General features: G+C 36.9%; 1 protein-coding gene across 4 annotated transcripts in view; it reads right to left on the bottom strand.

The window, feature by feature from the left end:
* ATP9B (ATPase phospholipid transporting 9B (putative)) overlaps positions 1–16,039 on the bottom strand; it is a 158,455-nt gene that overhangs the window by 97,446 nt on the left and 44,970 nt on the right. For all 4 annotated transcript variants that reach the window (XM_027886517.1, XM_027886519.1, XM_027886520.1 and 1 more), the window contains exon 7: positions 10,057–10,108. In XM_027886517.1, coding sequence (XP_027742318.1) covers positions 10,057–10,108 — 52 coding nt within the window. The remainder of the gene's footprint in view (positions 1–10,056; positions 10,109–16,039) is intronic.

Genomic DNA, 16,039 nt, shown 5'->3' with positions numbered 1-16,039 from the left:
GCGTCAAGTGTTGATGAATTAATTGATGGGTCACTGGGAAACAGGGCACGTGGAACTGCGGTGTCATAAACAGCTACATATTGTCTGGTAATATTATCAGCCTTCCTGCTTTAAGTGAAAAAGCACTGAGAGAGATGGGTTGCTAGAATATAACCAACAGAAGAAAAACACACTTTGACTTTGCACACCTAAAACCAGGTCATTTACAAACAACTTAATTTTTAAATCATTCATATTACTTAAGTGACTATGTGCATGAAAATTTTAAACCGATGACAAGATGAATAGCAGCACCAAGATGACACACTGCAGTACAGAGTTTCATTTACTACTGCAACAAGAAGCTTTCAATTATGATAGCTTCTAGGGAGGAAAAAACCCCAAGATGCCTGAAACATCCCAAACATTTAAGCTACAATGCCATCCCATAGAATCCAATCAAAAAATGTAGTGGCATTTACAGAAGAACTGATTAAATTAGTTTAAAAGCATTAATTTCTTTTAAGACCAGGGAGGAACTGTGTGTACTTGAGATATTTGATCTGAATTAAGAAACCGATGAAGCAATTGATTAATTGGAATTTAAGCCATCAGTCACTGGATCCATCAACAGTTTCATTTACATTCTAAACAATCAGCTGATGGTCTTATAGGATACCACGTATTAATACACAGTCAATATGATACCCCTACACTCATCACAGTTCCTTATTGACAAGAACTCAGATGTTTTTTAATCCAAGTTTGATCACATTGCATCTTTTTTGAATTGCTGTATCGATTCAGTACGCTTTAGGAATTTTTATCTCTGTTAAAACATTATGGAATTCTCTTATATATAGCAAACAATGTTCCAAGGTAAAAGAAAAAATTTAATCACACTCATATTCACATTCCCAAATTTTCATTTACTGATTCATATTATTTTGATATATACAGAAGGATACTCAAAAGCATTAATCTTTTCCATTTAATAGGATTTGATGCACTTCATTATTCTTCTGATGTACACTAGCTATCGTTTTGCAGAAACCCAGTGATACAGAAAAAAGATAGTATGTGTTATTTATGTCTTCAGAGTAATGGTTGAACCAAAAATTCTGCTATACAGAATGCTTAGAACACAAAAAATTCTTGCTTTTTAGATCAAAATAAGAATATTGACTCAACAGCTCCTTGATTTGAGAGCACTGACAGCACAGCAGAGCTCACTGTCCCCATCAACCTCCCTAATGTACTTATATATTTCTAAAGACCTGTAATATTAAAAATATATATACACCTCAAAGAAAAGTGCTTATAGCTGACTTAAAAAGCATTTTCTCTTGAAGAAGAAGGGAGAACTCACAAACAGGAGGCTGAGAAAAGCATATGGTCAAAACCAGAATCCGAGGCAGCATGCTTTGCCTTGATGATTTTAGCAGCAGAAATAGTAATTAACTAGAAGGACATTCCAGTAAGTAAATTACGAGGAGGAGGAATACAACTTAAACATAGAAAAGTGCAAATCAAAGGAATTGACAAAATCATCAGGTTACAATAGGCAAGTGAAAAACAAGAGGATACATTTTTCATTAAAATTCAGCAGGGCAAAGCACATTCTCCTTTACTGTTTGGTAACTTGGAAGAAGCAAGAGGCCCAGCTGCAAAGACTGAACACTGGACTTCATCATGCAAACAGCAGAGGGTTTATATATTTTCCAATTTCTTTTTACTTGAAAGACAAAGGAAGGCTGTGCGAAGCTACACGGACACCTGAAATCAGAACTGTAGCTGAAGAAATTAAATTTTTGAGCCATATTGTATTTAGCCTTCACACGTACTGAGAGCAATGACAGCGTGGCAACACAGGCTGTAACATTTGCATGGAAAAACCCAGTGCTCTCCTCAGCTGGGTATTACCAGGTTCTCCAAGTTAGGAAAGAGAGCTGCCAGACTAAGGTAGTTCAGGTCTCCACAAGCTTCCTTTCCAACTCCAGCCAGCCATACATCTCAAGCCCCATATGAAAGTCAGAATCAGATCAATACGTGCAAGCCATCCTCTCCTTATGAATACATTAAGATAGATTTCAGGATCGTTTCTAAATTTTTAGTAAGACAACTCTATTGCAAGATTGATCCTCATTGGACCTACTAATCAGAACTTTGTAGATTTTGCAAAAATTCCTTTTTCACAATAAAGATGAGGCCCACCAAGAGACATTTTCCAGTTATTTCAGAGAATCAAGGCAACATTAACAGCTTGCCCAGAAGAGCCTTGAGGTAAGAAAAGAAAAAAACCACCCCAGATTCAATAATTTAAGACAAGAAAGAGGTGACAGCAGCTTCAAACACTCCCATAATGCATGGGATCAATCTTATGAACAGATACTTCTTATAGGCACCATATTATAAACTGCTTCTACACAAGGAATTCTTGAACCTTACTTCTGCAAGAGTAATTTCTTTGTCTTTTACTTTCAAAGCCTTTGACAACATACCCACAGTCTACCACTTCTTGATATACATACAGTTTGTCTGCCTGACTTGCCCTGCCTGTCTGAGATGTGCTTTGATGATTCCCACCTTCGGCTTCTTTAAGTTATTACCTGAATTGGAGAAATTCTTTGGGATTTCAGGATATTTGAACTGCTATTCCAGCCAAGCCACCAAATGTCCTTAAATTTCTGGGGAAATGCATTATCACTGGCAAGTGGGAACGGGAGAGTTTATGCCTAACACAGTAATGGTCTCTTTACAGATAATTTTTTTCAACTCTTACTAGTCTTTTTTTCTATTTTTCTAAATAAAGAAAGAACAAAATATTACTTCATTACTGCTTATTTTGCTACAAATCTAATGAAACACGTGGTTTGTGCCAATTGCCCAAGTATGCACAGAAAATAAAATAATTAGGGAATGAAATACACATCTTCTAATAACATTTTCATCTCTAATATAGGGTAATATTATTGGGGGTTTAATGCCTGCTGAGACCACCTCCTTTCACCACATCACATTCATACTATCTGACTATATCAAACAAGTAGCTGATCACACTGAATTACTATTATTCAGTGGCTCAAAGTAGATACCACAACATTTCAAGCCTGAGTTAAATCAAATGCTAAAAACAGAATAGGAACTGAAGTATAGAAACAGATTAAAGTAGTTTGGACAGATTGTTGGCAGCTACTCATGCCCCGAAGATAAACTTTTATCTGGCCGTATGTGCAAAACTTAACTCTAGTCATTTATCATTCTCTATAGCAATAGATTTTCAAAGCATTTCAGTTTCCAGACAGGTAGGTTTTAGAATGCTTGTTTTCTAAACATAATAGAAAATTCCAGAATGTGTGACTAATGCAACTCTTTCAGCCTTATTATTCTGCAGTGGCTGGTTTTATGAAGAGATAAAAAGAGACATCAGTTGCACAACTGAATTTCAAACCAGAGGAAAAAATACCAGTTTGGTTTTTAAATATCTGAAGTTCCAGAACAGGCTGGGGCTCAGACAATTAAAATGTTTGTAGAATACTTACTCACAACTGTTCAGAATAAATAGATAGTACTTGCATCATCTTTATTATATTTTTTCTTGAAGTGAGTTTGAAGTTTAATTCTTCGACATAAATGTTCTACTAATACTTGCTTTTTAAGATTACAAAACTGGATTTTTTTAACAAGTAAAAAAAACATGCCCCACACTCTCTTTTCATAGAGCAATGCTTAAGAACTCAAAGTTGTCAAAATAACTCCCTTCTTTGATAAGCAGACTTTTTTTGAGATGGCAGACTCTAGAGGAAGCCTTTACTAGTTAACTCACAGCTCCTTCCAACAGCAAATCAAGCTATATGAAGCATTACTTAAATCTGTACTTGCATTGCAGAGTTTATGCCAGTAAAATGGTTAGCATTTAAAATAAAAATCACATCTGAGACAGTTATATTGCTACAGAAATGAATGGCTACAAAGCCTCAAAATAAAAATTTTCCTGTTTTATTCCTACATTTTACTCATACCATTGTTGTTAAAGTAATTACAAGTAAAGAATCCTGAGAATTCTTAACTACAAATTTTAATACAATTGAAATTACTCTTCTTGCTACAATTCTGGAAAGCATAAATATGTTTTAAACTACTATTTTATACCTGAGTAAACATATTATTTTTAAATAGTTTAGTAAGTGGAATTCAAGACACAGAGTTGTGCAATGGGGGATGTCCAGAGGGATGTCGACAAGCTGGAGAAACGGCCTGACAAGAACCATAAATCAACAAGAAATGGTGAGAAATCTTGAAACCTGTGAGGAACAACCAGTACGTGCTGGGGGGGCCATCCAGCCAGAAGGGAGTTTGGCAGAAAAGGACCTGGGGATCTGGGGACACCAGGTTGACCATGAGCCAGGAACACGCCCCTGCAGCAGGGGAGTGTAATGGTATCCTGAGCTACTTTAGGTAAAGTATTGCCAGAGGCTGAGGGAGGTGCTCCTTTCTCTCTGCTCTGCACTGGTGAGGTCACACCTGGAATACCGTTCCCATGCGGGTCTCTCCCGTACAAGGTGGTACAAGGTCCAAAGAGTGCCATAAAAATTATGTACTGGAGCATCTCCCACATGAGCAAAGTCTGAGAGACCTGGGACTGCTCAGCCTCGAAAAGACAAGGTTTCAGGATGATCCTAATAATGTCTATGAATACCTGGAGGGAGGGTGCAAAGAGTGAGCCAGGCTCTCCTCAGTGACAGAAATGCCTCTGAATATAAGGCAACAAGAATTATTATTTTTTAACTGTGAGGATTACTAAGCACTGGCACAGCTTGCCCAGAAAGCCTGTGAAATTTCCCTCCTTGGCAATGCTCAAAAGCTATCTGGACATGGTGTCTGGGCAACCAGTTCTAGGTGGCCCTGCTTGAGCAGAGGTGTTGGACCAAATGATACCTGGAAATTGCTTCCAGCTTCAACCATTCTGCAATATCATCTAAAGTTCTCACAGAAGTAAGACCAACACAACGTAACTGTGGCCTGAAAAACAACAGATGTAGCAACTGTGCAACTGGCACTACCTTACAAAGAATTAAAGGTTCTTCACAAAGGATTGAGAATTTCAAACTGATTTTCCATTTCCCTATTGCTTGCACTGCACAGCTGTAGTGGTAAATAAACAGAATTTTGGAATGTTCACACCAGAAAATTACTATATACTGGATTTAAAGACATACAATAATAAAGTTGGCTTATGATACAGCTTTTTGCGTGACAGTATGCTTGACAGCAGTGGAACTGATCAGTCAGTGGGAGTTGCTCTCTTCAGAGTATCACCTCTAACAATAAAAAATAAAAACCCCCAGACTTTTGTCAATTTGGTAGGGGACCTTGTGAACAATAAGAAGGGCTTAACTAAGATTAACCAACTCTCACCCCCTAAAAAGCTACTAACAAAAGCCAGTATCATAACAGCACTGTGGTTAGTTTGTCATAGGCCTAAATAGTTAGCAGTAGTAGAGAACAGAAACAGATCTTTGCAGTCCTACTGTCTATGGAGCACATCCCAAGCCCTAAAGCTAATTGGCTCTTCCAGCAGCAGACCTGAGCAAATAGTCCATTTAGCCCTAATTCCATGTACAATGCCATTACATCCTTCTCCCAGTAACTTCTGACTTGTGGCCAACTTCAACCAAGTACGGCAGATCAGTGATCTCAAGTTTATAAAGTGCCTTGAATTTTTGCGAAAAAAGAAATTATAAAAGAGCCACATGAATAAGAGAAAAGCCAAGCTGTTAGCTCCAACAGTAATCTGTTCTAGGACCTAGGAAAAACTAATAGCTAAAAAATCAGCATTTTCTTAGCTCAGAACCAGCCACTGCACATGCAGCTTTTCCCCATGAATACCAAGGATCTGAGGTTATTGTGTGTGTAAAAGAAAAGCTTGCAGGGGAAAAAAGATTCCTTCATTCTTTACCGACACTTTGTAGCCGCCCCACAAAACTTGCGTTCCTCTCAGAATTTCACATTTGAAAGTCTCCAGGGCACAAATATTCCAAAGTCTTATGAACACATGCACCAGATTTTCATGAAGAACCAGATCCTGTTCATGCCAGAACATGAAACATGTTAGCATAGGAACACCTGACCTGGATCAGAAGCCAGTTACTGACCCAAGGCACAACCAAGGTACTAAACCAAGGCACAGCCAATGTGGAGTACAAGGATTTTAGCTTAAAGAAGGAAAGAGTTTATCTTTGAAATTTTTCTTGTGTTTTACACACAGAGTGTCTTTGATTATATTCCCATAATGCTAAAGTTATTAATGCATGGCAGTTCCTATGGACAATTATAAAGTTATATGATTATGTCTGGAATGCTCTGTCTAGCTTTTGATTTATGACTAAGGTAGCATATAGACAAATAAAATGCATTTAAAAATGGACCTGAAAGTTATGTTAAGGGCCACTTAGAATCTAGCTTAATTTCAGCAAGGGAGCTTTGTATTGGTGCAACAGAGATCTTGCCTACATTTGCATAACAACTTTACACTAAGGTAGTCAGATGGTTTTGGCATGATGCCTGCTTACAAAAAATGAAAATAACCTTTAAACCATCTTTTGCAGCCAGCTCAGCATGAACATTTCCTTTCATTTGGTGGACGGATGATAAATGGGACAAATCTTCCAAATTGCTTGTCACCTTTATCATTTATAATGAACAAAACCAAGAGTCAGCCATAACTAATCCCCTCCTACAGTTTCAAATATATAAAACCCCAATAAATAATTCCATCATTTTTTTGCTCTTTGGTTGTTTTTTTTTTATTTCCTATTTTTAAAAATTTTACTTACTTTCAGTCAGTGAAGATCTTTTGGAAACCTCTGTTATATGGGGAGCCTGACAGCAGCAAAGAATTCTCATCTGAGGAGTGATTTCCACCTGCTCCAATCCCCTGGGAAGCAATCCTAACTCTAAATATGAACAGCCATCTAGCTGCCTCCGCTCATGAAAGAGAGGAATACCAATGTTACGGACTGCCATATGAATACAAAACAAAGTCCTATCCATATTAGTCTCCAGACTATAACTTTTGTAAATGTCTGATTAAAAAACATAGGAAACTCAGAAATTAGACACAGGAACACAATTATCATCAAGTCGTTACATCAGATTCTTTGAAGATATCATTCTAGCTAAAAGACAATGCATCTGATAAAGAAAGGGAAAAAATACACCTAGTAAGAAATTAGTTTTATCAAAATAAGATTGATACCCCAAAATGCAGCTTCTGCTATGTAGAATTAGTACCTTAGAAATAAGTACCCTAGAAAACTCAACAAACCTAAAAGTGCATTATGGGGGTGGGGTTTAGGTTGAACTGTTTAACCTACTCATTGATAACTCAAATGGCTTCTTTTTTGGGCTGAAGATATAGGATATAGCTGTGCTGCAGACCACACTAACATGTAATGTAAATACTGAAGTTGGAAAATAGTACTTTGCCCCAAAAGAAGCTTACAGGGTGGATTGGATTTTAAGATTAGTTCAAACTCTACTCTTCATAGAATTATAGTAAGAAGCTATAGTTAAACTGCTTTATTGCACAGAAGATAAAATTACATACAGAACATAAAACCATCAAAAACTGTTTCGCAAAGTACTTAAAACTGTCAACTATAAATTAAACCATAAATCAGTCAAAACTGCAACATCAGGAAGAAACAATTACAGATATAAGTGTTCACACTTTAGTAAAAAAACAATTACTGCCATATGCTTGAAGTTTGGGGGATTATTTTTGTGTGGTTTGTTTTCTTGTTTTATTTTTAAACAAGTGCAACACCAATAAAACTAGTTAACCTGTTGCTTGTTTATAGAAAGTATATTTTCAGTGTAAATGTCACATTCTGGGTATAGCAGAAGTTTACATAAATAAATTCTAGGAAGATTTCACTAAATTGGCTCTTTACTCACTTTACATTAGCATGAACATTTACACAGTAGGTACAGAACTCTTGCAAACTGCTCACGAGTATTTTGTTAATTTTAGTTATGGGAAGTCTATTGTTACAACATGATAAACCTTTAAATCAAGCAGCTTTATTTTCTAGATAGCAAATTAATGGAGCTTCTTAGAGGAAAAAATTCTGACATTCAAGAAATCAAGAAAGCTGATTGAAGTACACTTAAACACGGAACCAGATTTGACAGATCTTACTTTCAAAAATATTTTCTTCGCACATTTCTGACACAGGGATTCACCCTGCTCCCTTCCCCCATCTATATCTTGACAAAGAAATAGCCTAAGTTCTATCAGCTGTGGCCACTCCAGATTTACTATTCATATATATTGCAGTCAAGGCACAGAGGTATCCAGTGCAGATGCATTTCTGGCCTGTAGTTCTGGACAACCATACCTGTGCCCCATCCTTCAACTAACAGTACTATAGGGAAGGGAGACTACACAGTGTCTTATAACCTCACAAGCAGAATCCATACAATTTTAGGACTTGCTTTGTTGCAAGCAAGGCAACTGTCTCTTAGTGCTCTTGTTCATTTATTCCTGCACGGACAACACACCTCATACAAACCGCTGCAAGGATCCTAAGGAGAGCGAGCTAGCTCTCACCAAACAGCTCTTGGTGCTCCTACAGCAGCAAACACTGCACAGTGTTACGTATTGAGTTTCCTACACATTTCCTATACATTTCTACATGACAAACTACAACCTGCACACCCCCCAGCTGGAGCACATGATGACTGTTTTCAAACACCTTGATATGTAACATCAAATCCAACACAGGCTAGTAAAGGCTAGGAAAATTCTGGATCAACACATCAACACACATATTCACCTTCTACCACTCCCATTTTGCATGCAAGTGGCCTAATTTCAAGTAATCCTTGTACAGGTGCTGAAGTCCTACTTTTTACTTTTCTAGGAGCTGTGACTTGAGGCAAAACATATGTTGGGGCAGTAAGGACAATATCAATCCTTTTATAATCGTGTTGGATATAAGAGATTTGAACTGTCAAAAGCACTATCCTTTTTAATAAACTGTGGTACTGTGAGAGGGAATAAAAGGAAAAGCCCATGTATCCTGAACCAGAGGGTAGTTAATGAAGATGGAGGTTATATAAAGACTACTAGGAAACTTTGTCAGTCCAGGCCAGTTATAGATGATTAATTGCATCTAATCAGTATTTGAAAGTCATTAGCAAGACCCAGTAACTACACAGTAACTTCTCATAGCAAATATATAGGTCTAGGCAAATGATCTCTGCAAATTTAGCCTTTTATCTGAAATATGACAGACCTCTAATGCCACAGTGAAACACCAAGTTCTACCAATACAGGGCTTACCAGTATCACAGCTATTAGCTTTGTGAAATTTAGTGCTGTCTGACAAAAAACAGACAGTTCTTCAGGATCTGAAGAGAAATGGTAATATAAAGGAGGGAAACTCATTTGAGTTATACAGGGGGGCATCCAATAGTAATTTCTAAATTTCACAAAACAGCTATAAATTATAGGGTTCCTATAAAGGAGATATTTGTTTCTGACTGACCAAAAAGGCATTGTTATTTTTAAGTAAAACAAAATTAAAAAAAAAAAAAAATCAGTTATTTTAGGGGTTTAGATAATTGTAAAACCTTTTTCCCAAAAATAATTATTTTAATCATATACTGGTGAGTTCATATTTCATTTCTTTTCCATTTAATAGCTGTAATACAATCAGATAACATTTAAATGAATGTTGCGAGACAGCAATTAGTTGTAGATAATTTAAAATGCTGACAAATTGTAATAACCAAGCATTTGCTAATTTAAACCTTTTGTTAAAACAATTAATAAAAGTCAACTATTTAGAGAAATGTACCTACAGAAGTTTCAGGTTCACAGTAAGATTACTCCTGGTTTACAGTCCAAGCATATTGTATTTCTCACGTATGGACTCTCTCCCATTAATCGAGTGAAGGTAGAGCTCCATCAGTCTATCTGACCAATTCAAACTGGCCACAATGCACAATCTAAAATTTTACCACAACAACCAAATTATCATGTAAGCAATGTGAATTGTCAAAACATACCCGTTTTTTCTGATGTTCTGAGAAACACCATGTCAGATGGGATTCGTTGATTCTGAGGGGAGAAAAAAAAAAAAGTATATCTTTTTTAAGTAGGAAAAAAAATAAATTCCAATCAAATGTCCAGTAAGATCTATCACCAAAAGGTCACACTTGGATTGAAACTCAATTAAAATAGGATTTCTCACAGTACTTTACATTCAGCATTTGCAATTCAGAAATCAATATTTTCGAAAAATTATACAATAAGCAAACAGCAGTTAATCCTTTCAGACGCTCTTTATAAGTGAGTCATAAATACCTGAAGAACATATTAACATTTTCTTAACTGAAAACAGTACTTCAGGAATATAAATATCCAACTGAAATATCTTAAAAAATAATTTCACTGAGCAAAACTCTGACATGTAGTTAGCATACATAATAGAAAAAAAATGGTGAAATTTAACATATCGGTCTTGGCACTCAAGTGGCAAACATAACCTATATCAAGCATTCTCCTCTCTCCTAACACACACAGAAGTACAGAAGGGAAACAGCAAACTAGGGAACAGTATTCTCCTATTTCACATATCTAAAGTGAAAAGAATTTTTTCCTCACTATCTAAGGCATAGAGCCGCACACACAGTTAGTGCCTCTGCACACCTGTTCTGCCATTTCCCTTTCCAGCACAGAACTGCATGTCTCAAATCACATTTTCAATTGTTGACCACGGAAAGGCCAATCTAAGCCTTCACAGGTTAAACAAAATGAAGAATACCACCCTCCCACACACACACACACACACACACACATGCTATCTGTTACAGGGCTACCCAAATCCTTAGCTCTCCCTCCGCTTGTTCCCAAGGTATCTACCAGCATCAGCTACACCTTGCCAACACACGGTTTGGGAATGAAAAACTGGAAGAAGTAAAAATAACCAACATGTCAAAAACCTGAAAGAGATACAAGACTGGAAAGGAAAAAAGCAACATATGCAGCTGACAGGGACCAGAGTGAAGAGTGGACAGAGCAGTTTGAAAAGATGCTGCACTGAATTGCAATTTCTTCCATCACAACTTATGTCCAGAAAGCCACATGATATACAGTTAGATACTGAAGCTACACACAGAGATTCATTTGCATTTTATTTACAGACTACCTTTAACCAAATTAAAAAAATCTCAGTTGATTATTAGCAACAGCTTTACAAGTTTCATGCTCAAAAATACTTCCTAATACCTGTTTCTGGTTACTTGTTAAGGGGATATAGTGCACAAATATTTTTCATATAGACAGCACCTCCATTTGAGAATAAATTTCAGGTTTCCCTTTATATTTGGTGGATATTGCCTTGAAAGCCACTGCATACCTGGGGGCCATCATCTTTTAATTTTTAAGAGCTCTACTGTCTGATTGACAGTAGAAAAGAAAATGGAAAAGAAAATACATATAGTGACAAAGATGACCACAGCATACATGAACCTCAGAATTTAGCCTTAAAAGACTGAGCAAATTTACTCAACATAAAAAAATTAAGAGGCTCAAATTGGTATATGAGCATTTCAAAACTACTCAGTTATTCCCTATGTCACACTTCGATTATAACCAAATTGCAAAATTGATACAGCAATAATAATTCAACTGTGCTTGTATTTTGAGCATTAACTATCAGCTATAGAAAACTGGTTAATTATTTTGTACAGAAGAAAAAGCAATGCAGATGAGGTCAAGCTAACCTGAAAAGCTGAAGGCATTAAGCACTGGAGTATCTCCCATACTGAACGCAGCACACAGTCCTGCCTGTAAATTTTATAAGGATAATCCTAGTCACAATATCTTGATTCACTGAATCAAAGTGGCATGATTGTATGAATTACTACAAAAAGACAACTATCAAAGAAAAACATAATGGGTTCAAAATTATATTTACATGAAATTCAAGTGCATTCAGCATGGAGCAGCTCTGAACACACTTATCCCAGGAATAGCCCAAACCACAGCAATAACAAACATTCAGAAAAGCTCGTAGAAGAATTAGCACAAAGACAGAGGGGTATTATTTGCTCATTTGAGTCAAGTCAGTCCCCCATCTCAACAATTAAGGACATAACACTGCTATAAACAGAAAGAAACCCTGCATTCTCAAACTGCTTTAATTCAAAATCAGATATGTATTTTTTTTACTTTTAACCCTCCCATCTTTTACTTTAATTGAAGGTAGCACTTTGCCTTCATCACTCCAAGGCATAGAAAAATATTTGAAATACATACAGTCCTAGTTCCCTCCAATAAAACAGCTCAAAATACATCCGTCAAGATACATAAACACTGCTTTGTACAACACTCTGTGTGGGACCTTCAAAATATTATCCCTGACTATCCATAAAAATCAGTTCAGTGAGTGAAAAAATTCAGTCTCACTCACAGTGGAGAATAAATACGTATTTACATCAGACAACAACACTGAAGCTCATGCTTTTTCCCTGTATATAACGCTGAACTCTAACATTTGCCTCGGTCACATAGCAATATTATTTCTGATCAAAAACATCCTGGATACTATAGGGAAAGTTTTCCATTACTCCCAAGAAACCTTCCCAAGATGAGCATGCAGCCAACAACAGTGCCACTTGGAACTGTGTGGTCTGAATAGATCTGCCAGAGTGAACTGGCAGACTATGTGTTATATGGGCTTAGCTTTGAAAATAAGATGCTGTAAACTCCCTAAAATCCCTGGGAGGCACGTACCTCTTAGCACTCCCTGTAACATACTCTCAAGGACACCAATTGAGAAATGGGACTGGAAGCAACTGTGACTGTATTTGCTATGAGCAAATTCAGCAGAGAGGGACCACAAAGGGCCACAGAGATGGTACCATCATAAGCAAAAACGATGCTTGGAAAACAAGCACGTTGGGAAACACTAGAAAATAGATGCATATTCTTGTTCACCTAAAAATCTTATGCAGGTAGCAAAAAAAACCCTCTGCATACCTTAAAATTATGGATATGAATACTTCCTGATTTGCAGCAATTTCCATTTTAACTCTTTGTGCTTTTATAATAGAAGTAAAATTCATGTGCCTGTCTGTATGCCAGCCGTATTCACCTTAAAGAGGCTGCTCATCTGCAACTAGTACAGCATTTCTTTGAATCTTGTCTCATAATAGATAATAATTATACATGTAGTGAAATTTATTATCCATCATGAACCCAGATTCAACTGGGAATATCTCGTTCAGATTTGGAAAAAACTGCAATAAAAACATTAACCTTAAATTATATTATTATGCACCTATTAGATGAAAAAAGAGGAAAAGGAAAAGGCAATTTCAAAATTAAATAATTCTGTCCTTAAATGACAATAACAATTAAACAGATATCCAGTCTTCATATAGATTAGCTATACATTTTTGCAGCTTCCCTGCCAGCTCTGACATAAATCCATTACACAAGTTTCAGGTTACTGACTTCATGCCTACAAACTTCCAGTTACTTGTAAACAAGCAAAACCACTTGACCAACATGCAAAAATTTTGCAAAAGTAACAGTCAAATGATCTAATACCAAATTAAATAGAAATTCTAATAATATGAATGAGGTATCAGGTTTCTACAGTCATTAGCAGCTTCCAGAGGACACATGTTTCCCATTCAGAAAATGAAACAGTCACCTGGTACATGCTATCCAAGATTCAGGTACTTTATGCCTGACAAAATTGGGCAGAATCATAGGATATCTCAAGCTGGAAGGGACCCATAAGGATCACAGAGTCCAACTTCCTGCTCGTTTGGGGACTGCCTGAGACTAAACCAGGTAGTTTGACTAAGAGCATCATCCAGACACTTCTTGAACTTGGACAAGCCTGGGGCCATGACCACTTTCCTGGGGAACCTGTTCCAGTGATCGACCTGCCTCTCAGTGAAGAGCCTTTTCCCAGAATTTTCCCTGATACAACTTCTTTCACAGAATCAGAATGCTTTGGGTTGGAAGGGACCTTAAAAATCACCTAGTTCCAAATCCTCTGCCATGGGCAGGGACAGCTTTCGCTAGACCAGATTTCTCAGAGTCCCATGCAACCTGGCCTCGAACACTTCCAGGGACAGGGCATCCACAGTTGCTCTGGGCAACCTCTTCCAGTGAAGAATTTCTAGCTACTATCTAAGCTAAATAGACCCTTTTTCAGTTTAAAGCCATTACCCTTGTACTGTCACTACATGTCCTTGTGATTCCACTTTCTTGTGTCCTATCGCTGATCACCAGAGAGAGATCAGCAACTCCTCCCCCACTGTCCCCATGAGGAAGTTACAGAATGCTATCCGACTAGTTATGTGAATATTTTCTCATTTTAACAGAAAAAAATGCATATTAATTTTGCCTCCTTTTGTGTTCTCTCTGCTCATTTTTCTTGCCTGTAAAATAATGTAAAGCTTTTCTGCAAAAATTTATCTGAATGTATCGTACTATGTAGGGAAGGCTAGAGACTGGCTTGTCTTCAAAACTGACATCTTGTTTTTCATCAGGTCTTCCATATTTTGGAAAGTGAGCAGAAAGATACTGCAGGAGTAGTGTAGACCAAAAAACATTGTCATTATTACTGCTGACACTGAAGAGCAAAGACACCCCTGCAAAGACATACCTAGTTTCTATAAGAGTGACTACACAGAAACAGATGGCAAGTATGCTACAAAAACCTTTAACATCTCATTATGGAGAAAATTAAATTCCGTTGTACATTGTCACAGACAAACAGCAGCAATATATCAATCATGTTAGCCCTCTCATGTCATATTTATCAAAGTAGAACAAGTTAAAATGACAACATATACAACTTCAAGCATTCAGAAACCCATGAAGAAACTACGTAATCTCAATTACCATGGAGATGAAGCTAGAAATGTTTATTGATACATACTGAAATTTGAATATATGTCATGAAAATGCCTTGAATACATTGTTTTGCTTAAATCCAGGCAGAAATAGGGCTCCATAAAAGGAGGGTTTCCATTTATCTCATTGTTTGCAGACTTAGAGACTCAGTCCTTGAGATCTAACCACAGCAAGACAATGGTCATAAGTGCTTCCCGAGCTGCTGGGTTCCCATGAGCAACTCCATGCCAACCAGGAATACTAGCCAGACTGGCAAACAAGACCCATAAACACACCTAATACTTTTCTGAAGCACAGGCTACAATATTCACTTGGAAAATACTGCTTCTGAAAGCTTTCAAATTACTTTTGCATTTTTCGCATATTATTATCAGGAAATTGTTATTTACATAAACTTTTCTTGTTCCCTAATCAGTCTTCCAGTTGCCCTTAACTGCCAATGTCTACAGACTCTCAGAATTTTGCATTTACTGTCCTTTCTTCTCGTGTCTTGCAATGAAACATCTACTTTTCTCATTGACTAAAATATTCCTGCTCGCTTCTGAGTTATAAATGGAAGAGACATTTCCCAGTTGTCTTCCTGGATCTGCATGCTGTGCAATACTGCATTCTGGCACTAGCTGCAATCCTTGCAAATACTGGATTAATGTCATTTTACACCAGAGATTAGGAAAAACCCAATTGTGTCCCTTTACAGCTCCAAGAAAAGCTCAAAAGGTTTTAACACATAGCATTATGGTTCAGCATGCTTTTAAACACTACTATGTTTTGTTACTGTTAAAGGTTGTTACATAAATGTGTAGTTATTACTATTAACTAAATATGTTATGTTTTATACCCTCTTCACACCTCCAAAACATATTCCAAACTGTCGATAAGCTACAGTGTCTAAACAGCAATATCTGAACCCATCAACTCATCCCTTCAATTGTCTTATTTAGGATCCCTATGCACATCTGTGCTCCCAATGGAAACTAAAAATCTATCTTAACACAAGTCAAGGAGAACATCTAGAAGTAGTTTGCCTGTTCAAGGCAGGGGACTATTTTTCAGCTTCCATATACCAATGTCTTTTAACTTTTAAAAAACAGGCAATATTTTCATCTATTC

Source organism: Empidonax traillii, unplaced genomic scaffold (genome assembly GCF_003031625.1).
Source record: "Empidonax traillii isolate 1590-97213 ecotype Southwest subspecies unplaced genomic scaffold, ASM303162v1 scaffold189:size1549363, whole genome shotgun sequence".
Lineage (NCBI taxonomy): Eukaryota > Metazoa > Chordata > Aves > Passeriformes > Tyrannidae > Empidonax > Empidonax traillii.
This window is presented reverse-complemented; position numbering and strand designations above follow the sequence as displayed.